The following is a 23,663-nucleotide window of genomic DNA, read 5'->3' on the forward strand; positions in this document are numbered from 1 at the left end:
TGGAAAGAATGCTTGTGACCTTACTATCACTAAAAACGATCACCAATGTTTTAATTTAAAATCTTAAATAGTTTAATAACCATAGAATTACTTAAGAGGTATTGGAGAGATGGCTCAGACAGTCAAAACTCTGAAAGCCTGATGTCTCAGGCTGGGTCCTATATCCTATGACCGCACATTAAAAGCCAGATGCTGTGTTGTACATCTATGATCCAAGCACTCCTACGATGAGATGCTAGGCAGAGGCAAGAGAATCACTCTCACAGGCCAGCTAGCCTGGCAAGAGAGGCCCTCGCCAAATGATGTGGAAGGCAAGAACTGACTTCTACATGCATGTCACGGCATGCATATGCCAGTTCAGCTCTCTCTCTCTCTCTCTCTCTCTCTCTCTCTCTCTCTTTCTCTCTCTCTCTCTCTCTCTCTCTCTCTCTCTCTCTCTCTCTCTCTCTCACACACACACACACACACACACACTTACTCACTCACTGAAATAAGTACTTTTTAAACATTATTTAAGAGTCAAGGATTAAAAGCAGATGTTTCATGAGTATGGGCACCCAGGGTACCTGAGGTCTTATTCTCTTTATGGTTCAGTTAACAACTGAAGATATTCAAAGAAACTGTAGTCATACAAGTTAAAAGTCTATTTAATTTACAGAAATTTAAAGGGGAAAATTGTTTGGAGGATTATATAAATCTATTTTTAAATGGTGTTTCTTTATCAAACCTTTTTAAAAACAGGCATTTTATTAATGTTGATTAACATGCTTTTTATTTCTTTCTCTTTGGAGTGGAGCTTTTCAAGGCATACGAGATAATAAGAAAGACAGCCAGTCGGGGCTTAGATAATGCCTTATGGTGCAGACCGAACGGGAAGCCCACCCTGTGTTTCCACACAGAGACAGAAACATCTGTCCGTGCGCCTCTGATGTATGCTCTTTCACCATCCACGACCAGCTGACTGGCTTTTTCTGTTTTAGAATACAGCGATTCTCCAGTGTGCTCATAGCTCAAAAGAGGTTAATGATTCCCACCAAGATAATTTTCTAAATTTGCTTTTCTTCCCTGTGGGTCACTACCATAAATTACAACTCAATCCGAGAAGGAAATAATATCAGTGTCTGCTATACCAGTGTTCTAAGCCTGGTGAACTGAACTCTGCAGTGAGAAATTTAATTGTAAAAAAAAAGTGAGAAATTGTATTTAAAAACAAATGAAATCTTTCAGGATTCCATTTGATTTTTGCAGTAGTTGTACTACTTCATGAATAATTCTCAAAATAAGGCTGATTATTGCTGGGCGTGTTGTGTACACTTTTCAGTCCAGCACTCGGGAGGCAGAGGCACACAGACTTCTGTGAGTTGGAAGCCAACCTGGTCTTTAGAGCAAGGTCCAGGACAGACAGAGCTGTTACACAGAGAAACCTGTCTCAAAAAACAATACACACACACACACTGTACACACACTGCACACACGCACACAGATGTGTGCTTGCATGTGTATGTATGTGTGTGTGTAGAGAGTGTGTGTGTGTGTGTGTGTAGACAGTGTGTGTGCATGAGCAGTGTGTATGAGTGTGTGGTGTGTGTGCGCGTGCGGTGTATGTGCATGCGTGTGTGTGCGTGCATGTGTGTGTGGTGTGTGTGCATGCATGTGTGAGTGTGTGTGTGTATGATTAAAAGCATGTGGATGGCTGAAAATGGAGTCAAGCGCTGTACAGGAGGTCTTTATGCCTTTTAATCAGTGGGAACAGACTAGAGAGCTCTTGTGGCCCCACGTCTCAGAGGCTAAAGGACTACGCCAAAGTCTGTCCTGTGCGCAGGATGGAGCTCCTATAGCTCATGCGGTCCCAGCTTATGGGTCCTCTGCCCTTCTGTCTTCTCGTCACCACACATGCACACGCTGCTTTAGTTCCCAGCATCCTGAGCCTTTCTTTCTGTATCTGCGTGAGTTCTCATTTCCCTTAATTTTGACTACAGCTCAGTTCTCAGAGATGATGGCAAAAAAAAAAAAAAACAAAGGTCAGTTATTTTGATATTTCCAAGGTGCATCATAAATATATCAAATTTTAAGTATCATTAATTGTTAATTACAGTAACTGAAACTCTTTAAATAAATCCTAATCAGATGTGTCACAGGCACATTTAATTTAAAAAAAAAAAACAGAAAGGGAAGGTTGTTAAAAGGATTTTAATTCAGTAGTGGCATTTCTATAAATATTTAATGTTTTCGTCCTTAAAATTATTTATATAGAAATTTTTAGTTATACTTTCCATTAAAAGGCTGTTAATACCTTATATTCCTACTCACTCCCCATTCATATTGCACAGTGATGGCAATATCCATTTGTATAGTCTGTTTACTGGAGAAATGCCATGTTATGGCCACATTAAAAAAAAAAGCATACCGTGGGCTTGGGGGACGGTGCAGTAGGCAAAATTTTTACTGTCCGTATGTGAGACCTTAGTTCAAATCCCTAGACTCATGTAAGAGCCATGTGCAGTAAACACAGGTCGACCATCTCAGTGCTCATCGGTGTGAGAGGAGGTGAGACGTGAGGTGAGATGGGAGACTAAGGTCACAAGGTCAGCTAGCCTGTGTCGTGTGAGAACTTAAAAGATACAACCTACATACACACAAAGAAACACAGGAGCCATCACACACACATATACACACACATCCTACAAACACAGAAAAATTACACAGACACACATAATACATCCTACATATCCACAATGAAGCATACATACATTATACATTCACAGAGAAACATAGGAAACACCATACGCACTTCCTACATACCCAGAAAAAAACACACATACATCCTACATACACACACAGAATCAGAGGAAACAACGCACTCAACCTAGGCTGCTTCTGTGCTGATTCCACAACTAAGTTGTCCAATCAGAGTGGAAAGGTAGATTTCAGTGTATTTTACAAGTCTTTATACAGTTAAAAACAATAAAGAGAAAATCAGAAATATGATCTAGAAAGAACAGGAAGTTGTCTTTGCTTTTCTATATTTTTTACTCTTTCATGACAAGTATTTAACATGTCCAAAAATAAAACTGTTGCATAAATAGTTTCCATTTTATTGATAACCAGAGTATACTGGTTGAGTTCTAAATAATGGGAAGGCATTTTTAATAGCAAGGTTTATGAAGCAATCTTTTATTGTTTCTCAAGTCACTTAAACATATGTGTACCCATTTTTATTTTCTTCTGTCTAAGACGGGCAAGGCAGATGCTTTAAGATTTATTTTCCTTTGTTTATAGAAGAGGAAGCAGACGGTCAATTATTTGCTCAGTCTCAGAGTGGGAAGCAGCGTTCCATAAAAACGGCACTGGGATCTATGCTGGTGACGCCTTTATCACACAGCTGCTTAGTGGGGAGTTCATGCTAAGGACTCAAGCGACTGAGTAAAACCCAAATACCGTGTATTACATACACATAATAGACTTTTGAATTCTCCATGTAACTTCCTATGCTTCTTCAAGCAGTCATGGTGGCTGCTGATTTTCTGTTATTCAAGCTCATTGGCTGTGAACTAGCTAGTGGCTAACTGTTGTTTATTTTTAAACTCTCAAAAATTAGTAGGAAAAGAATTTATTTATTTATTTGGCTTTGCCCCTTTGCCTTTTTTTTTTCTGGACAACTTCATCCCTTTTGGAGAATGAATCCCTGTATTCAGTAGTTCTAAACTTCACTCTTGTAACTACTGCTTAACCGGTGGCTTTCTCAAGTCTCTGTCAAAAATGGCTGTTGTTCTTCAGAACTCCCCACCCGGAGGTCCTGCCAGTTTTCCCTTCTCACTTCCGAGTCAGGCCTCCCTCTCACTTTGCTGGGCCAAGTCCACATGTAGGAAGGACCGAACTTCACATTGTACACAGTCCCTTCCCACTTGTCCCCTCCTCTTCAAGGCAGCGCCCTCCACTAGACCTCACTTCATAACATCAAGGGACAACAAACAAACAAATAACAACAAAGACACTATGCTGCTCCCACTACACACACTCTAAGGAACACCATACAAAGTTGCTGTGGTCAGGAGAAAGGTTGAGATTTCTCATTCCATTATTCATGCTTGGATCCCAGGGTCTTTGTTTAATCTGCTCTTCTACCTCTTGGCCATGGGCCCACCTTAGTCAAGTGGGCTTCTGTGTGACTGCAGGAAATCTAGAGGGTGTCCTCAGGATCAAGTTCTCAGGTTCTTGCTTCCCTCCATGTTCACTCATTCAACAAACCCCTTTTCCTCTCCTTCAACAAACCCCTCTTCGTATCCTCCCAAGTTTCTGTCTGGGCACTGGTTCTCAGAAAATTCAGTAATTCTCATTTTTAGGACTTAATCATTTTCAAGATTATCAAATCATGCAAATTGCATGATGCTAATTGCACCAGGAGTGTATGTGGAGAGGAGACTAGTCTCTTGATTCGGGTGTGGGTGTGTGTAAAGTAGACAGCTAACAGCTAAAGAGTGAGTTTCATTGGAGGAAGACCTCCTCCCAATGTTTCCTCCTGCCTTCTCAGAGACCACATATAATTTTTATCATACATAGGAAATGAAATATGGAAACATAAAGTTCTCAGATTAATATCAAGATGTCACAGAGTTACTTCAATGGTAATGGTGACTATTTAAAAATATGAGGTTCATTCCTTAAGAAAGAGTAGAGACTGCCCAATTTCTTTTACCATTAAGGCAACAGTATTTCAAATTAGAATTTCAACTTGGAATGGGTAGGAATTAATTATTTAGAATATAGCAGGCTAACTATTAAATTATACTGTGCCCATACTTGAGCCTGAGCTATTGCTCTACTTTTTTAAAAAGTAAAAATAGTTAAGATCCAAGGATCTTAATAAGAGAAAGATAGCTTATGTGCTCAGTGTAGGGTGCCAGATTACCTGAGATTGAGGTTCAAATCTCAGTCCCTGCCTCTTCCTTTTGGGCAACCTTTGACAAGTTATATATGCCTCTGTGGACAGATCTCGAACACGGGGATTGCCAGTTCTACTCACTGCAAGAGATTATCCGAGGGATTAAGATGATAAAATAGAATATTCTTTTTGTCATAATGAACATGAAGTAATTGGTCAGTAAATATTTAGTATTTGCAAGAGTTGAAGAACAAGACCATTAGGCCTTATTCAGAACTAGTTGATATCTTCCCTGTCATGACAATTGCTTAGAAAGTTCAGATCTCAAAACATTTCCTTTTCAAGCTCATGAAATCTTGACTCAAGAAGGCTGGGAGCTGAGGATGTAGCTAAGTGATTGGGTTGCTCCCTTGTGTGAGGACCTGGATTTGATCCCTAGTAGTGTACCCCCCCTTAAGAAAACAACCAAACAAGAACAACAACGAAACCCCTTATTATATCAAACATTTTATTAGTGGCAATGTTATTTTTACAATTCCTGGCTACCATTAAGATGGGAAAGGTAGGCAATATGCTAAAGCTGCTCGTGAAAATATCCTCAATTCCTTCAGCTAGGTTTATTTACAACATGGCTGGTTAGATGATACTGTCACTCCATTGCTCACATGAACACCAGGGCAGGCAGGTGACATTGTGTCTCCACTGGTCATGAGAATGCCATAAGTGAGCTTTGAGGGCAGCTTCTGCCAAGGGATTGGGGCAAACCTCTGCAACACATACACACCCAGCTCCATCTTCTCTTTCTTGCTCTTCTTTCTCCTTTCCCCTGTCTTCTGCTTTACGTGTTCTAAATCTTATTTAACTCATGGAAATCTGAGAGCTACTTACAGGTTTTGAGGGAGAAGATGTATTATAGGCAAAGACATCAACTTGGGAGTGTGCTCTGAAATTTCTTAACCAACCCCATTTCCTGCCCCTCTCTGATTACTGAATGCTATATGATCAGCAATCTCAGCTTTCTGGCTACGTCTTTCTAGATATCACGTGCTATATCCCTTCAAAGGGTGAGCCAAAAGTGCCCCACCCCCGTAAGTTCCTTCTTGTCAGGTATTTGATCATAGCAAAAAAGAAAAAAAAACTAATATATGAGTGTTCGTGAAGATGCTGCAGTAAACGGAATAAGCTTCCATGGTTCCCGATTTCAGGTAAAACAAAGACTATGGTCAATTTAGTCTTTAAACTATTTGATGGGAAAGCGTAAGCGCGTCTTTGACTTTCCTGCCTGAGGGGGCAGTGACAATGGAATGGATACCAATTAACCTTATACAATTCTGGGAACACCGAGGCTGATCTTAAATTACTAAATGCAGACATCTGATGGACATTAAATTATTTCCTGGCTTTATCATTGCCTTAATTTTATATTGCCAGCAGCCAGGGGCTGTACGTGAACTGCTCAATACTTCCCAGACTGGCTTGCATCTCCTCCACTGGAGGTCTCTACTTTGAGGCACAATGGTCAGTTTTAGCACTCAGCAGGACACACGCTTGCACAATTACACTCTGACTTACAAGTGCACACAAAGCACACAGAGATAACCTGAGCATATGAGACACTCTTCCCTCTAGACCTGCTCAGTTCCCTTATTATTCTTAAAGGAGCAAAGAAAATTCTTCATTTGTCATCTATAATGTTTCCTTTTGAACATTTCTCTATATGGAATCAAGAACCAGTAAGTCTAAAGAAGCATAGTGAAGCAAATGCAAAAGGAATGGGGTACCGTTTCATAGGTTTGGGTCTATTAGTATTTGAAAAAATAAACATTAACCTGAAATGAAACCTTTAGGCAATTTCACTTTAAGATATAGACTTATAAGTCTCCTTCTTCAAGAGAAACAGAGGTTGGCCCCTGACTTTGTTGATCTAAGTTGGTGACCTTTCAGCTAGAGGCCTGCTTACAAAAACATGAATCTAGTTGACCTTATTAGTAATGAACTCTCCCCCCTTTTATAGCCTCAGAACTATTTGATGATTTGTGGGAGCTGTACCTCCTACACACTGCTCATCTACTGGGTATCTGTGGAGGAAGTTAGGCTATAAAATAGAGCGTGGAACCTACTCCACTCTGCTCATTGGGGGATCACCATGTAGAACACAGTCAACAGGAAGTTACAGTATTTGACTACTGGAAGAGGACTGAGGAACTGAAAGCCCAAAGGAGAGTTAGAAGTCCCACATCAGCAGCTAAAATGCCAACAGGAATTTGGGGACTAGTTCTGGCTGGTATTTACTGCTCTGAGCTAGCCATTTTCCCCTGTTCTATGCCATACAGGACATTGCTGTGCTTATCCAAACATCCATTTGGAGGTTCTTTGTAGCTGGAGACTTGCTGGGCTCTCTAGGAAGACGATCTTGTCCCAAAGAATTCTCACAGACAAACTGAAAGACTTGTGACTATCAGTTCTGTCTCAACTGTGTAACACCCAAAGATGCCACCCAACCAGCATTGCCACAGAGGCTTCATGGCAGGAACCCTACACAGTCCAGTTGACAACACAGAAGCCCATGCAAGCAATTCCCACAGAACTCTCCCATATGCCCTTTGAGAACTGTGGAGTCTAGAACACAACCTGCCAAACACTCCAGCCCTTGAATACAGTCCCATAACCATAGATTAACTTCGTTGCTAATTTATAAGTGTAATTTTGCTACTGTTATGAATTATTTGCAGGATATCTGGTTTGCCACCCCTAAAGAGATCTTGACCAACAGGTGGAGAGAACCTCTGCCCTAGGAGGAGCTTACCATCTCAAGGAGCATCCCTGAGCTAGGATGGAGCTCAGGATGTGGTTGGACAACTTGTCTACTCTAGCATAGTGTCCCCTCATCGTTCTTTGGTACTGTGCTCACTTTTAGCTTAATTGGCTCTCCTTTCCTCGGCTTCCTCTACATACTGCTGCCTTGAATTCTCTGTTGTAGTCTAAGAGGAGCTTAGGATATCAAAGAATCAGAAAAGAACAAACATTTAAGAAAGAAGTATGTGTATACACACATGTGATATTTCACATAGTCACACACACACACTACCTAAGTTGTTCTTGATGTTTTGATCGTCCCTTTACTATCCAAGCTGGCATGGATAGGAGACAAGAGAGGCTAGAGTTTTCAGGGAAATTTAAAGAACCAATGACAAGAGTTGGTTAAGGTCTGGGTTTGCGGGAGACGGGGGTAGGGGCAAAACAGTAAACAAATACAAAATTCACAAATATAAAACCCACACTTGCTTCACGTAGCTGAATGTGAAAAGTCAAATTCCCAGTTTAGAATGGAATAAACTCTATTAATGAGAGTCTTAGGGCCGGGGTGTGATTCAGTGGCACATTTACCCAGCGATACATGGCCACCCTCACATTTTAGCACACACACACACACACACACACACACACCCCAAAGCTCCCCATATTAATAGTCTAAAAAGGCACTTAACAAACCTCATCATCTCTCCAATTGATCTACTTTCTAATAAACAAACATGAAGTACCAATATTTGGGTTTTTCCCATTTATTTTTATCCCAGTTACAAAAATAATTCTTGGTGGGTTTTCACTGAGACTATTTAATAGAAACTAAGCCAGAATCCGTAAAACACTTTCTTCTTCCACAGAAAAAAAGGCAGATTCTGGAAAGAAACAGGTCTGAGTTCAGACATAATGATGACCCAGGAATGGGTGATGGCGGGTGGGAGCACAGAGGCCTCTGCTGCCACTGTACCCTGCTCTCCTCCACCCTCTCTCCTCCCCCTCTCTCCCCCCCTCTCCTCCACCCTCTCTCCCCCACCCTCTCTCCTCCACCCTCTCTCCTCCACCCTCTCTCCCCCACCCTCTCTCCTCCACCCTCTCTCCTCCACCCTCTCTCCTCCCCCCTCTCTCCTCCCCCCCTCTCCTCCATCCTCTCTCTTCCACCCTCTCTTCTCCACCCTCTCTCCCCCCCTCTCTCCCCCCCCTCTCCTCCACCCTCTCTCCTCCACCCTCTCTCCTCCACCCTCTCTCCTCCACCCTCTCTCCTCCACCCTCTCTCCTCCACCCTCTCTCCTCCACCCTCTCTTCTCCATTCTCTCTCCTCCACCCTCTCTCCTCCACCCTCTCTCCTCCACCCTCTCTTCTCCATTCTCTCTCCTCCACCCTCTCTCCTCCATTCTCTCTCCTCCACCCTCTCTCCTCCATTCTCTCTCCTCCACCCTCTCTCCTCCATTCTCTCTCCTCCACCCTCTCTCCTCCATTCTCTCTCCTCCACCCTCTTTCCCCCACTCTCTCTCCCACCCTCTCTCCCCCACCCTCTCTCCTCTACCCTCCCTCCTCTACCCTGCTCATCTCCACCCTCTCTCCTCTACCCTGCTCTTCTCCACAAAGTTCTTTTTTATCATTTACTTAGTTTACTGACTAGTGAGAAGAGGAAGGAGAGATCTTAGGATAAAAGGTGCAAAGAGTAATGAGAACGATTTCAGAAGTCATTAACCTATTCATCTTATACTGAGCCAATTGTGTGACTAGGGAAAGAAAACCATATTGATATCATTAGTACTGTGAAAAATCTAGTTTTTTCTATTTTCTGAAAATTAACTTCCTTCTGGTAATAGGCTCTGCCTTTCCTCAGGGCAATGCCCTTGTCTAACTCTGGGTCTTGGAGCTCAGGTTGTCTGGCTCTGCATCTCTCATGGTGATGAGAGTGGCAAGTTGAGCCATGTTTGATCTGAGGCAGCTTCATGGCAACCTTGATAGGAACCACCAGGAACAACCCACTCACTTTAAATGGAGGCCTGGTCCCCCTGTCTCTAGCCCAAAAGAAAATGAGCAGGCTAGAGCCAGAACAAAGCCAATGGCCCAAGGAGTTCTGACAGCCTGGCTTAAGACTGTAGCATACACAAAACGAAGTATGTGCTATGACTTTTCCAGCTTGGGGGCCAGTGAGTTTCCTCTATGCTCAAGCCAGCTTGAGATGAATTACTGTCATTTGTAGCAAGAATCTATCCGCTGAGAAAGAATGACTCAACTTCCATAACTAACTCTACACTGCACTCTGGGACTATAAGAACACTTGGCTAAATGTATGAATGAGGCTGTGGGTTCAATCCCAAAACTGTGTAAAAAGGAGTATCAATCATATAATGTCAAACCAACCTAGGAGTAAAGGAACTTCACACCACAGAACTAGGAATATGAATGTGGCCTCTGGCAGAAGAAAGATGAGCCATGGATGCTGCTTCTTCAAGTTCCAGAGCACCGGCTCAGCTCGCTACAAAGGTCGCTAGAATTTAACCTCACAGGGTCTTTCTGTGGAGCTTCTTAGAGACATAAATGTCAACGACAAAATAATTCTTCCAATAAGAGTGAGAATTCTCTCCATTTAGACAGTTTTCAACATGAATAAAACCATCTGGCCTAAGTTGGATGTTAATTAACTGCTTGCCAGTGAGGGTAAAGGGAAGCAGAAACAACCATTTCGACTTAAGAAGTACTTGTTTACCTGGAGAGAAGCCAAAGCTAGCCTACACATACACGTCCAACTCCAGCCAAACTTTTAATTTATAGTATTTGCACGGAAACCTTCAGCAAGAACAAAGGAGGGACTTGGAAGAGGGCACCTGGAGTTTGAACAGTTGCTGAGGAAATATTCTGAGCCACTAATTTAAATCTGCATCCCTATATTAAAGTTTTAATTTGCACAGATGCATATATATGCGGAGAAATACCAAGAAAAGGGAGAAGACAAATTCTGCAGGACTACTGAAAAATGTTATTCTAGAACATTCAGACTGAATGCCCACTGACACAGAATTCTCATTTCAGACTGACTGGCTCTGCTGGTGACTTCAAGGGCTCCCAGTAAACGCTGCTCAGTGGGAAAAAAAATCTCTGGTAGTTTTTAAGATAAGGTATTATTACTATTCATTACTGGCAGATTACATCAAAAACATTTTGCAATAATTTCCCAGTAACCCTGCAAAGTGGACCGTGCAAGCAAGGGACACTCAGAGAGGACGCATAGGGGACACATGAACATTTACCTTCCACGGCTCTTTTGAAGAAGACTTTGCAGCTGCCACAGGTCACCACCCCATAGTGACATCCAGAGGCCTCATCTCCACACACCAGGCAAATTTTGGAAGGTCTTGAGGATCCGGTGGAAACACTTCGTAAATTAGAGCTAGGGAAAGAAATCAAGATTTAAAAGATTTAAATCACTTCACCTCAATGGCACATCTCCTGTTCTGTTCAGATGCATTCCAAATTTTCAACAGTCCTGGCCCCTTGAGGGAATCCAGTTTTTTTGGGTCATATGGTGAGTGACTCAGAAAAATGAAGGTAAAGCATTTAAATCAGAGGGGTGATGCCATCCAGAACGGCAGGCACATAGTCTGGGGAGACAATCCAGTGGAAAAAGTACTTGCTGAACACGGAGGAGGCCTGGAGTTCAGATCCTCAGAACTCACATAAATGCAGGGCCCTGTAATCCCAGGCAGGACTCAAAGGCAGAGAAAGGGGATTCTCAGAGCAAGCTGGCTAATCAAAGTAGAAAGCTTTGGGTTTAGTGAGAGACCCTGTAAAGGTATAGAAGTACACACACACACACACACACACACACACACACATATATGTTCAGTGAGAGTGAGAGACCCTGCCAAGGTAAAGAAGTATATACATCAAGCTATGTAAGATGGAGAGTGATGGAGGAAGACATTTGCTATTGACCTGTGACCTCCATATGCATGCGCCCGTGCACACGCACTCACCTAATGCATACATAAGCATGCATACACATATGTATACCTAATGCATACATAAGTATGCATACACATATGTACACCTAATGCATACATAAGTATGCATACACATATGTACACCTAATGCATACATAAGCATGCATACACATATGTACACCTAAGAAAAAACAGTGTACAGCCAAGTCTCTCAATACTGAGAGATGAGGCAAGAAAAATCACATCTGAACACATTCCCTTCTTTTCCTGTTCTTGAGAATATTTCAGAAGCTATGCCCATAAAGTCTCACCAACATAACTGTACAAGCATGAGCTGAACGAGGAAGACACTAGTAGACATGCCAAAGTGGATAAACCACCAGACCTCAAAGCTACTCAAAGAACTACAGGTACCTAAGGAAGACTGGAGCAGAAAAAATACTTTATTCAAGGGAAGAACACACCAATAGTTATTCAATATCAAGTCTTCCCTGAAAACATACATACTACAAGTAACATGATTCAGACAGAATATGATATTGAAATATATCTATATATGTGTGTATGTATGTGCATTTAACAACAATTAATGAAGAAAGGTCATGAATTTGAGCAAGAAGAGGTATATAAAAAGATTTGGAGGGAGGAAAGGGAAGGGGGAAATGATATAATTATAATCTTAAAACTGAAAGAAAAATTATTTAGTAAATTTGCAAAACCAAAACCAAACTTTAGCCTTTTTATTTTTTATATTGATAGATACCTGAAATATATACTATATTTATCTGGCTTTAGTATTGATAGTATTCTTTCAAATTAATAAGAAAAATGAATTATGTTGAACATACATGTACTAGCAGGGTTTGGAGGAGGGCACAAAGGTAGTTCTTTAAGCAATCGTCTGTGTGGAAGCTGTTTAGGAGGAACCATCTCTAGATACTTTTATACATTACTGGGTTAGTTAGTGGCATGCTCCAGACAGAACGGCTTCCATTCTGATGAGAAACAACATTTGAGTGACAGCTTAGGTGGGTGTGTCTTGAGCAGGTAGAGAATTGCATTTTTTCCTTCATGGACCATAAGCATTTACTGAAGATTTAACAATAAGTCTTGTACAAGGTACTGAGGAAATAAATACAAAAACCTTGGTTTCTGCCCCAAAGCTAGTGGGGGCACACATTGTCAGTGTCTGTGTTGCTGCAGGGTAAGATGGTGCTATGTTGTGGGTTCAATGCTCCAGTCTGAGGAGGGCAGTGCAGTGGAGTCAGGAAAATGTCTACTCAAGTGTGACAGTTGAGTTGAGTTGTGAAACATGAGAATGAAGGGAAAATGGAAGCAGACTGTCAGGCAGATAAGAAGACTGCACTGGACATGTGCAGAGGACTTGGCATTCTATGTGCCTCAGCTGTACCCCTACTCTACAAGTTCTGAGTGTGAACGGTAGATGCAAAATAAAAAAAATACTCAAAGTAAACACACTAAGTGCCCACAAAGTTCATGTCGTCATCATGGTTGGTCCTCTGCTTTGCAAGTTTGCCAAAACCTGGTCAAATCATGTAAATACACATTTGTCTAAGAACACTTTTCAATGGATGAGCAACCCTCTTGCCAAAAACAGGCGAAAGAACAAACATTCAGCTGCTCAACCCACCATAGCATGACTGCCTTCCTAGAAAATGCCTTCTTAAATCAACGATTGAAACAGCGTTCTCCAGAGCGATTTCTCCTCCTGAGAAAAGTCATCTTTATTACTTTTATTAGTGCCCTCTGACTCCTTTATGACATTCAAAACATTCCATTTCAGCACCAGCGACTCTGCAACATACTGCCTGGGAAAACTTGGTCCATGCTCAGGCTGACTCACAGCACACTTCAGAGAAAAGCCGCAACTGTAAATATTTAGAATATCATGTAAAATCATCATTAAAAACGTAATTGCCTTCTCACAATGACAAGCACATGTGGGTTTTGTCTCGTTTGGTTTTTGTGGTGCTGCAATTGAATTTGGCTTTGCACGTCCAAGGCGAGGCCTGGACCACTGAGGCCATATGTGAGATTTTACTCAATATGTTTTGTGGGTCTTGATCTTTTACTGGTCTCTCAGCTTCAATCTTCTTGGAACTCTTGTCTATTTGGGCCAGACTTCCTTTTGCTGTGATCTCATCTAGGTTCTTGACTTGAAACATTCCCAGTATCTTTGGATTTCTATTGTCCATCTTCAGAACTTCAGAACGCCTATCTGGCTCTCTACCTGGCCCCTCTACCTGGGTGTCTAAACTATACCTCAGACTCAATGTGCCCCCAAGTCTGCAGGTTCTTTTCTGCTTCTTAGTTTGCTCATCTCTACACCTTTACATCTATTAATGCAAACAGCTATGGGTTAAATTGTTTAACCGCTCCCTAAAGTCAGGCTGAAATCCCGATCCCTAACTCTTCAGAATGTGACTTTCATGGAGAAGAGGGATGAGGTGTGCTTATTACTTTTGATGAAGGCATACTGGAGTTAGATGAGCCCTTAATTCAGCAACTGGCATCTTTATCAGAAGAGGGAACTGTGCCACAGATACCAACACAGAGTGAATGACATGACTGTATACGTGTAAGGCAGACACCGCAGATGTGTTTAGAGGCCAACGTGCCTCCCAGATTGCAGGCAAATCAGCATAAGGAAGGAAGGAGGTATGGGGCACATTCTCCATCAGGGGCCTCTAAATCAATATTGCTGATCTTTGCCTTGGATTTACAGCTTCCCAAACGGAGCCATTCAGTGTGTAATGGTTTGTTTGACCAGTCCTGCAAACTAAGGCAGTATCCTTTAGATAGTTGAGGATGGGGGAGTGGATCTGGACTCATCCTGAATCTTTCTTTCTTGTTCACATACACACCTGACACATGCAAGCTGCTCGGTCCTCCCCAGCACACACCCACACTATGTCACTCCTCCAGGCACAGGCTAGCCCAAGCTGCAAGAGGTGGGACTTCTGTGGAGTTCTGAGACACTCCATAGCTATCTTCTTCTTCTCACTTCTCCTCTTCCTCCCCTCTAAAGACAGGACACTGTGTCCATCATCCTTTGCCTTGAGAACATTCCAAACCTTCTCCACACACTTGGAGTCAAATACGAGGCCACAGATATACTTTATTCCCTTCTGTCCCCCCATGCTTCCTCCACAGGAGCAACACTGAGCTCCTTACTGCCCTCAAACACACCAGCATGCTCCTCCCTTGGAGACTCTGACTTGCTGGTCCCTCTCCATCTAGACATCAAAGGATGCTGGTTCTGGTTGTCATTTGTTTCCTGTGCTTTCTTTGCTGTCTGTGTCATCTACACAGAAACCACAGCACAGCAGAAGTCCAGATTCATCTGTGGTTTTCACTTGTCTGTCCCCTTTTGTGGATGGAACCTGGTACACAGCAGGCCTCTGATATACTTATGGTCTTGAACAATCCCCAAAAGTTGTGTGGCACTCTTCACAGACAGTAAAACCTTTAAGAAGTGGAACCTCGTGGGAGTAAGTTAGGTTGTTGCAGAATGCCCTTGAAGGTGGGATCTCAAACCTCCCCTTTTCCATTTCTCTGCTTTCAGAATACCAGGAGTTAAACAAGTCCCTCCACTATGTCACTTTACATGATGTACTGTGCCACCACAGGCTCAAAATGATGCAGCCAAGTGACCATGTTTGGGAACCTCTCCAACTACAAGCTAAAGCTCATAGAGACTCATATGAACTAGATATTTTGTTACAGACATAGAAAGTGACTTACACAGCCCCCAGCCAACACATACTACTGAGCCTGAGCCATCAGGAGGCATCCTCAGCAGAGCCCTCATGGAACCTACTCTGCCATCAATTCTGACAGCCCACTGCTGCTTTTGAGCAAGACAATATGCTCACACCTACCCATCAGTAGCGAAACAACATGATAGGGCAGCCAACCTGAGATGGCGGTGAGTCCAGCACAACCAGGTCCACTGGGGACTGCAGATCGCAGCAAGCAGTTTGTGACACTCAAAAGTCAAAGCCAACATCCTCCCCTTTTCATCCTCACTTCCGCCTTCCCACGAGAGAACACCAGCGTTGCCTCGTTTATCTGCCAGCATCCCGAGCCTTCTCATCCCACACTTAACATGTGTCTTCTTTCATCTGCTCTTTCCCACCTGCCCAACAACTGCGCATTTCTACCTCTGGCCGTCTGTCTTTTGATGTTTTGAACTGTGGTGTCTCCTCTCGTGGCCTACTGTGCTTTGGGGCCATTATTAAGTAGAATATGGTCTATCATAAGTACTGTGATACACCATGATAGGGGATCTGCTAGCTGAGCTGGCTATTGAGTGACGAAAGAGGGCACTGTACACAGGAAGGAAGTGCTGGACAGATAATCCACCCATGTCCCATGTTGAAAGGAGCAGAATAGCCTGAAATTTCCTCATGGTACTCTGAATAGTGTGTAATTTTAAAAAAACTATAAATTTTTAATTTTTTGGAATTTCCCATTTAACATTTTCAGACTATAGGTAAGACGAGCACAGCAAGGCAAACCAAGCCTGCCCAGGGCTGGTGGCTCTCTTCTGCCAGTGATTACACTAGTCGGCTGTCAGGTGCTCTTGCTTCAGCCTTGCACTGCCTCCTCTGCTCTGCATGCCCCTGCCGTCCTAGCTCAGGCCTTTGGCAGTTCCGAGGGCTTTCTCTGTCTCTGGTCTCAGTCCCATGCTCAGAGATGCAGCAGTGTCTCTGTCGCATGTCACCATCAATGAAAACCTTGTAGGTTTCCCTGGGACATCTAGGCTTCTGTTCATACATAATAACCCTGCTGAGGGGTCTGGATGAACATTTATATTAACTGGGCCTTTTCTTCTCCGTTCCCATCCTCCAACGCCCCCACATCTTCACAGAGCCTGTCCTGCTAGCAGGTCACCCCTTTTCTCTTGGCAGTATGGGGACACCTCTGCTTCAGCAGACATCAGATTGCCCTTGCATCAGTAACCTGAGAACTTAGCCTAGTCCCTCTAGGGCAGAAGCCTTATCTACTGCTCTCTGTGTTTCTGTAGTCACTGACCTGGGTTGCCATTGTTTACTGAATGAATAAAATCACACTCATAATCTCATTATAGAAGGACATAAATTCACAGAGGACAATGTTACAGAAGGTAAATTAATGAGGCCAAGGTTATAGGTTCAATTCTCATGCGGTTGATTTAGTTCTAGAGAGAGAATAAAAGAGAATATGCTTATCCAAATGCAAACAAACTAAAACAAATGAAAACTTAGGGACAGGGCATTGAACTGATCTCCTAAGAAGCTCATTCTCATTGTCCCATTATTTCGGGAGAATACTTAAAAGTGCTTTGTAGTGTATTATATTTTATGGAGTTATCTTTGGTGATAAATGAGTCATTAAAGCTTGTGTGAGGAGGAGGGCCAATTCTTCTTCCTCAGCCACGGTTCATAATACTCAGCAGTCAGGAATGGAAGAACAAAGCTTCAACTTAGAGTCTGAACCAAGTTCCAGCTGAAGTTACCCAATAAGGAAAAATTCAAGAACATAAATGCTTCGGAAAATAAAATTTGAAGCACAGTGATGACTAATTAAACACCAGCAATTAAGTAGTTATTGGTAGGGCAAGAAAAGTGAAGTCCAGACAACGACAAAAAACACAAACAAAAACCAAAATCCTACTGGAATCCCAAACTCAGTGAACTCCGCTATACAAAGACGCCTGAAGAATGGTCAAAGTCGCAGAGTGCATCCAATCTGAGACAAAAAAGTTAGAAATCGGGCAGGCGTTTGGTGTTGACTGGAAATGCCATAAAAAATGAAGAGATACAACCTTCAAGAATGTTCCACATTACAGCCCAAGTGCAGTGACGGAGAACAAGCTTCAGTCCGCGCAGCGTGAGCAATGCAAGCAGAAAAGACTGCTGAACTGAGGAGGACTGAGTCGGCCGGATAAGGCAAGCATGAAAAGTAGTCCCCAGGGCAAAGCCGAGCAGCAAGCACAGTTCCGCTTAAGGAACTCTCCTAGTGCAGCACTGAGTGAGCCTAGGTGGGGAGCAGAGACTGCTCTGTTAGCGTCATTTCCTGGTGCTCCGGTAAAAGACCACAACAAAAGCAATTTCGGGAAGAAAAGGTTTATCTGCCTCACAGTTCCAGTCCCAATCCATCACCGCTGGGAAGGAACCAGAAGCAAGTCACACTACATTCTCACAGGAGCAGAGAGCAAGGACTCCTGCACGCTAGCTTGTGCTTAGTGTGCACTCTCCTCGCAAGCCAGGCCAAGGCTCAGCCTGGGAAATGGTGCCACCTATTCAGAGTGGGTCTCCCTCTCACTTAACATAATCCAGATACCCCCGCCCCAAACTGTTTTCAGAGGTCCTTTTTCCAGGGTGACTCCAGGTTGTATTATTAGACTGATAAAATTACCCATCACAAAATAGAAAAGTCCCAAGGTTGGAGAGAAAAATGTTAAGAAACAAAAATCTCTGATTAGGCAGGGAAAGAAACTCAAAGAACAAACCTAAAGAAGAAAAATCAGAGGTGGCGATGAGGAGATTCATGAGTTCAAAGACAGACTCATCTACATACTGAGTCTGTAGGCAGCCTGAGTGGGTTCATGATCCCCAGTGCCCAAACTCAGAAAGACAGGTAGAGAAAGGAAGAAAAAAAGAAGGGAGGGAGGATGAAGACAGTAAGAAGCCACGGTAGCATCTTCATGGAATGGAAGGGAGGGGTAGGTCGTATGCTTGCCAAATGCCAGCAAGAGGACAGACAACACAACAGGCCAATCACTGGGAAGTGCTGTCGACATGGTGACAATAAGGACAATTTTTTTGTGTGTATGTGTATGCGTAATGAGAATGCCAGCTGTATGAACAGGATATTATACAAATTTCCTATTAAGGAGTTTCCATACACAAGAAAATTTGATTTACAGAATTAAATGTATAGTCTAAGAATATGTAGCATTGAATTATCTCCAGAATGAATGGAGTATGCATATGACAATAAATGGTTTCTAATGCAAGAACTAAACATCAGCACTAGAAACTGCAACACGCTATGGTCTTGCAGTCCCTGGCACGTGCTAATCATGCGAGGTATTTTTTAGAGCACCTGTAGGAACCACAAACTCATGGCCAACTCCGTGGTCAGAGTTTTACTACAAAGAATGTTTTACAGAAACTACAACTGGGTCTTTGCTTGAATATTTGTTTTTTTGAGACAGGTCTCACTGTGTAGCCCTGGCTGGCCTAGAACTTGCGATGTAGAGCAGGCTCGCCTCAAACTCACAGAGACCCGCCTGCCTCTGCCTCCTCCATACTTATTTTTAAATGACTTTTGAAAAAAAAATAGTGTATATAAAATGTGTGTGTGCACAGCTGTGGGGTGTGTTTAATATTTCCCCCAAACACCAACTCTCCTTCTGTTAGAAAGTAGTCTGAAACAAGGGTGCAAAGGTCACGAGACTCTGAGGAGTGATGGATTTAAAGTTCATGTTTCTCCAACCTAGGTTGTTTAGAAACCAATTGGTGTAGAAGGTCCTTCTGTCTATGTCTTGTTTTCATTGGTTGAATAAAGAAACTGCCTTGGCCTTTTGATAGGGCAGCACCAATTCCTACAGTTCCTATGTGTTTGGCCTTTGCTACACTAGCAACATTAAAAAAAAAAAGTTGATGCAAAATGTGCTTCCTCATGGACCCTGGAGGCAAAACAGTATCTCTCCTTTTTATTATACATTTAACCGAGTTAAAACTTCGTGTTTGCCTTGACTTCTGGGGGTATGGTTTCTCTTGCAGCTGGCATCGCTCTCGGGCTTACCAGCTCAGTTCCTCTGATGCACTGTGATGTGGCCTGCCTGTCAATTGCACCCCCATTCCCTCCCTTACACTCAGCTTTCCCACACAAGATAAAGGGATATTCTTTATTATTTTTTTAAAAGAATCTACAGATGGTTGGGAAAACTCATTCAGTAATCTATGACATTCTTAATGATGATAAGCACTGCGAATGTACTTTAATGCATAACACTGAACATCATTGCCACCCCTCAAAATATTAAAAACAGCATCTTAATAGGAAATGCAAAATTCCCAGAAATCCTTATATTCATGGGTTACTTTTTCAACATTGAAATTTCTGAATAAAACATTGGGGTATTATCAAATAAGGAAAAGTTTGGAAAATGCTTTCTGAGGTGATCCCTTATTTTCTTAGACATAATTATGCAATTGTGAAATAGCATAAAGGTTTGCACATCGGTTTCATACTCTGAAGTAATGTTTCAATAAAATTATAAGGAATGTATTAGAAAAAGTCCATCTCCTTTAACATATTAGCTTGCAATAGGTAAAGCATATGTTCCTTTCCAAAACAAAACCGTGAGGTTTTTTTTAGTCACTAAAGGATTGTTTAATGGCAGTCTATAATGTAGCCATGTGTATAAGGAGCATTGCTACCCCTACTTTGGAAGGCACGGGAAGTTGTCACTGGTTTGTACTGATGGGCATCACCAAAAGAATGGCTTTGTTAGTGATGTGCAATCTTTTTTAGGGGACAGACTAGCTCAGCGGGAAACTCTGAAGAAATCGCATGAGTGCTTGCCGCTTGCGCGTGCACCCCCCCACCACACACACACACACACACACACACACACACACACACACACACACACACGATTTGTATTTTTAATTAGCCACTCCCTCACAGAAAACTGCAGAGGTTGTGGGCAGGAGCACCAAGCCAACAGGACTCGGCATTTTAGTGGACTGAACCTGCCAAGAGATTCGGAGGCATGTTTCGAACCCACCCCCAGGAGTCAAGAAGACGGACCAGTCCGATCCTCCAGCCATCACTTGTACTTGTTCTTAACTCCCATGGACCTTGCTTTGGAAGTTCTCTCAGGTTGGGTCTGCAGCATTCCATGGTGTGAAGAAGTGGGTCCTTCCCCACTCTCCTCAACCCACAAAGTCCAGAATTCCTGTGGCTCAGTAGGATATATTTGTCTGACTTCTGGTATCAGCAACATGACCAAGACCTGCCCGAAGAAAAATCTCCAATTCTGTAAGATGATGCTTTCTTATACGTAGGTGATGGACGGGCCCAGCAGCCCTGCAAACATCTTTCAATCAGTGAGCAGGCGCTGCAGCGGCAGCCGTTCTCCTTCCTTCATGTAATGCTGTTCCTAAGCATGTGGCGCACACCCGTCACTGTGTGGGCCTGGGACTAGTTTGTGGCTAACAGGCCACGGCAGGCACCACCCCAAAGCATTACTCCTCTCCGCAGACAGGAGGCTGAGTTCCTCTTTTATAAGGGTCTCCTTTTGAACTTTCTTATGACTTTACTATACTTTTTTTTGTGAGTTGTTCTTTTTATGATGGGTTTTGGTGTTGGTGTTTTAAGTGAAAATAGGAGCTTAAAATGATTTTAATAAATCAAACAGTGTGTTCATTTCCTAACTTGGCAGCGACAACAGTAAACACATCCTGGATATTTTCTGTGTCTTTGTTTTTCTCAGGGTTTGAAGTTAGGGGCTTTTTTTTTTTTGATTTCTTCTTTCCAAAAATATTTGAAGTCTAAGGTTTTATAAAGGCCATTCTTCGGCTTCTAGAACTTTCCTCTTACGTGGAACGTAAAATACAGCCACTGGGCAGTGCTGTTTTGTGGAGCCAGCACACCGCTATATAAGTACATATCCATTTCCTTAGCAACATCTTCTCTAGACATCTTTCACTCAGCCACTATTTTTCAGGAAAACAGAGAAAAAGAAAACCCCTTTCACATAGTCTGCCTCTTTTCATCTCTGGTCCCATATGTATTTTGCTTTGAGAAAAAAAAAGAACAAAAACAACAACAACGAAAAACTACCACCATTACCATAGGTGCGGGAAGATTGGTCTTTGCTGGAGGAGATTTACAGACATGTGTTTAACTAAACTAGAGGGACCATATGGACAGACTTTGGAAGCTGGTATAGAAGAAGGAGGAAAGACTGGGTGCCTTTTCTCATGAGCTCGCTCACCCTCCACGCTCTCCTCGCTCCTCTTGCTAGCCAAGCAGCCCGGCAAGCATGTTATAAACAGTGACCAGGCGCTGCAGCAGCAGCCGCTCTCCTCTTTCCTTCATTTATTGCCGTCACTAAGCATGGGTCACACACCCGTCACCGTGTGGGCCTGGGACACAAACTAGCTAACAGGCCCATGATGCTGGTCTATGATGCTCTTCTCTCATGCTGGAGAATCAGGTGAGGAAGGAGGAGCACAGTCAAATCCCACAGAAGTCAGGGTCAATGGAGGCTGAATAGCTCTTATCTGAAGTGGCCCAAATATTCTAATTTTTTATTTTATTTTTTTTTTGGATTTTGGAAACATTCGCATATGCAAATTGAGGCGTCTTGGAGTTGAGATCCAAGTCTAAACATGAAATTCATCTATGTTTCATGTGTTCCTTATACATATAGTCCAACTGTAATTTTATACAGTATTTTAAATAATTCTGTGCATAAAGCAAAGTTGAACGCTGTGAAGCTTTCCTCTTGAGGCATGCATTGGCACCCACAAAGTTTCAGGCTTGGAGCATTTCAGATTTGGGATGTTTGAATTAAGGATGCTCGACCAGCATACACAGTAAGTGCTCTAGCGCTTTGATGTGATTTGCCTCATGCTTACAGGCGTAGATCAAGCCTGTTTAAAATAGCCTCTCCTCCAAGCAAGGAAAACCAAAATAAAAGTTCTAAATTCAGCTCACTCAATGAAATTTTCATTTCTTATAAATGAGGTGAGAATCATGGGAGATAAGGGGAAAATACTCCTATAGGGTGGAGTCAATGTCAAATACTTAAATAGTTCACTACATAGCTGTGGTGTACAAGGCCGTGTGTGTGTGTGTGTAGTGTACGAGTGTGTGTGCACAAGCGTGTGTGCACGCGTGTGTGTATGTGTGTACAAGTATAACAATACCTTTGTAACCTAGTAAAGAAAATATTGTAGGTTTTTTCCTGTTTTCAGTAAGGTATGGTGGCCTTTCAAATAAAAAGAAGAAAAAATGGCCATGTGCTAATGGCATTTTAAATAATCAGTTTGTTTTACAGGGCTACTAAAATTCACACTTAAAAAAGAAAAGTGGTCAACCTCACTGAAGTAGCTTGTCTTTTGCCTGACATTTTAAAAAGGAATTAAAGACCCCTCCCAATGTAGGCTTTTGCCCTTGGAACTGATCTGAGGGAAGATGAAAGGGTTCCTATGACAAGGCAAAGGCATAGAAATCAGAGCCCGCGTGACCCTGTGCTCAGAAGTTAGAACCCCACTGGGGTTTGCGAAACAAGCAAAAGATTTCCGTGAGCCGCAAACAGTGCTGAAAGACGCCACAAGGCCAGCGCGATGGAGACCTTTAGATCTTGCTGGCTTCCCACACCACCAGAGAGACAAGCAGACGGGCCCTGCCCCTCCCATCTTCTTAGATGGAAATCCCCCTGCAGTAGGACTCAGAGAAGGGCTGTGAGGGCGAAGCTCCACAGTCGGCAACTTGTCTGGCAGGCTCAAGGACCTGGGCTCTACCCACAGCACAATAAACCAATAAACAGACACATAAAAATAAATAAGAAATTAGAGGTCGTAATCCCATTGGCCACGATGTTGACCAAACATTGGTGATAAAGGAGGAGTGGCAGAAACTTCTGGATGCTCCAGGGCTCAAATTTAATTCCACAGATCAGGAGTTCTAGCTATTCTAAACTTGATTTCAAGAACAGTATACATGTACTATATTAAATATACCATGAACATATGCAATGAAAACTGGAAAATATACAGTAATATCCTATTTAATATTTCCTCATTGAGGGGGAGATTAAGATAGAATACCTTCAAATACAAAGACTGCATGTAGGACTATAGCTATGAAGAATTTATTTATTATTATGCTTTACAAAATAAAGTCACACATTTATTTTCCATATGCATTATTTTTTTCTCTTTTTGTATGGACAGTAGCATAATATACAGGTATCGGGATAGCATCTTGGATAA

The 23,663-nt window shown here is 42.6% G+C and overlaps 1 protein-coding gene across 6 annotated transcripts in view; it reads right to left on the reverse strand.

The window, feature by feature from the left end:
* The window catches only part of Nr3c2 (nuclear receptor subfamily 3 group C member 2), a 322,027-nt gene that overhangs the window by 148,699 nt on the left and 149,665 nt on the right, over window positions 1-23,663 (reverse strand). For all 6 annotated transcript variants that reach the window (XM_075976497.1, XM_075976498.1, XM_075976499.1 and 3 more), the window contains one exon: window positions 10,948-11,087. In XM_075976497.1, coding sequence (XP_075832612.1) covers window positions 10,948-11,087 — 140 coding nt within the window. The remainder of the gene's footprint in view (window positions 1-10,947; window positions 11,088-23,663) is intronic.

Source organism: Microtus pennsylvanicus, chromosome 6 (genome assembly GCF_037038515.1).
Source record: "Microtus pennsylvanicus isolate mMicPen1 chromosome 6, mMicPen1.hap1, whole genome shotgun sequence".
In the NCBI taxonomy this organism is placed as follows: domain Eukaryota; kingdom Metazoa; phylum Chordata; class Mammalia; order Rodentia; family Cricetidae; genus Microtus; species Microtus pennsylvanicus.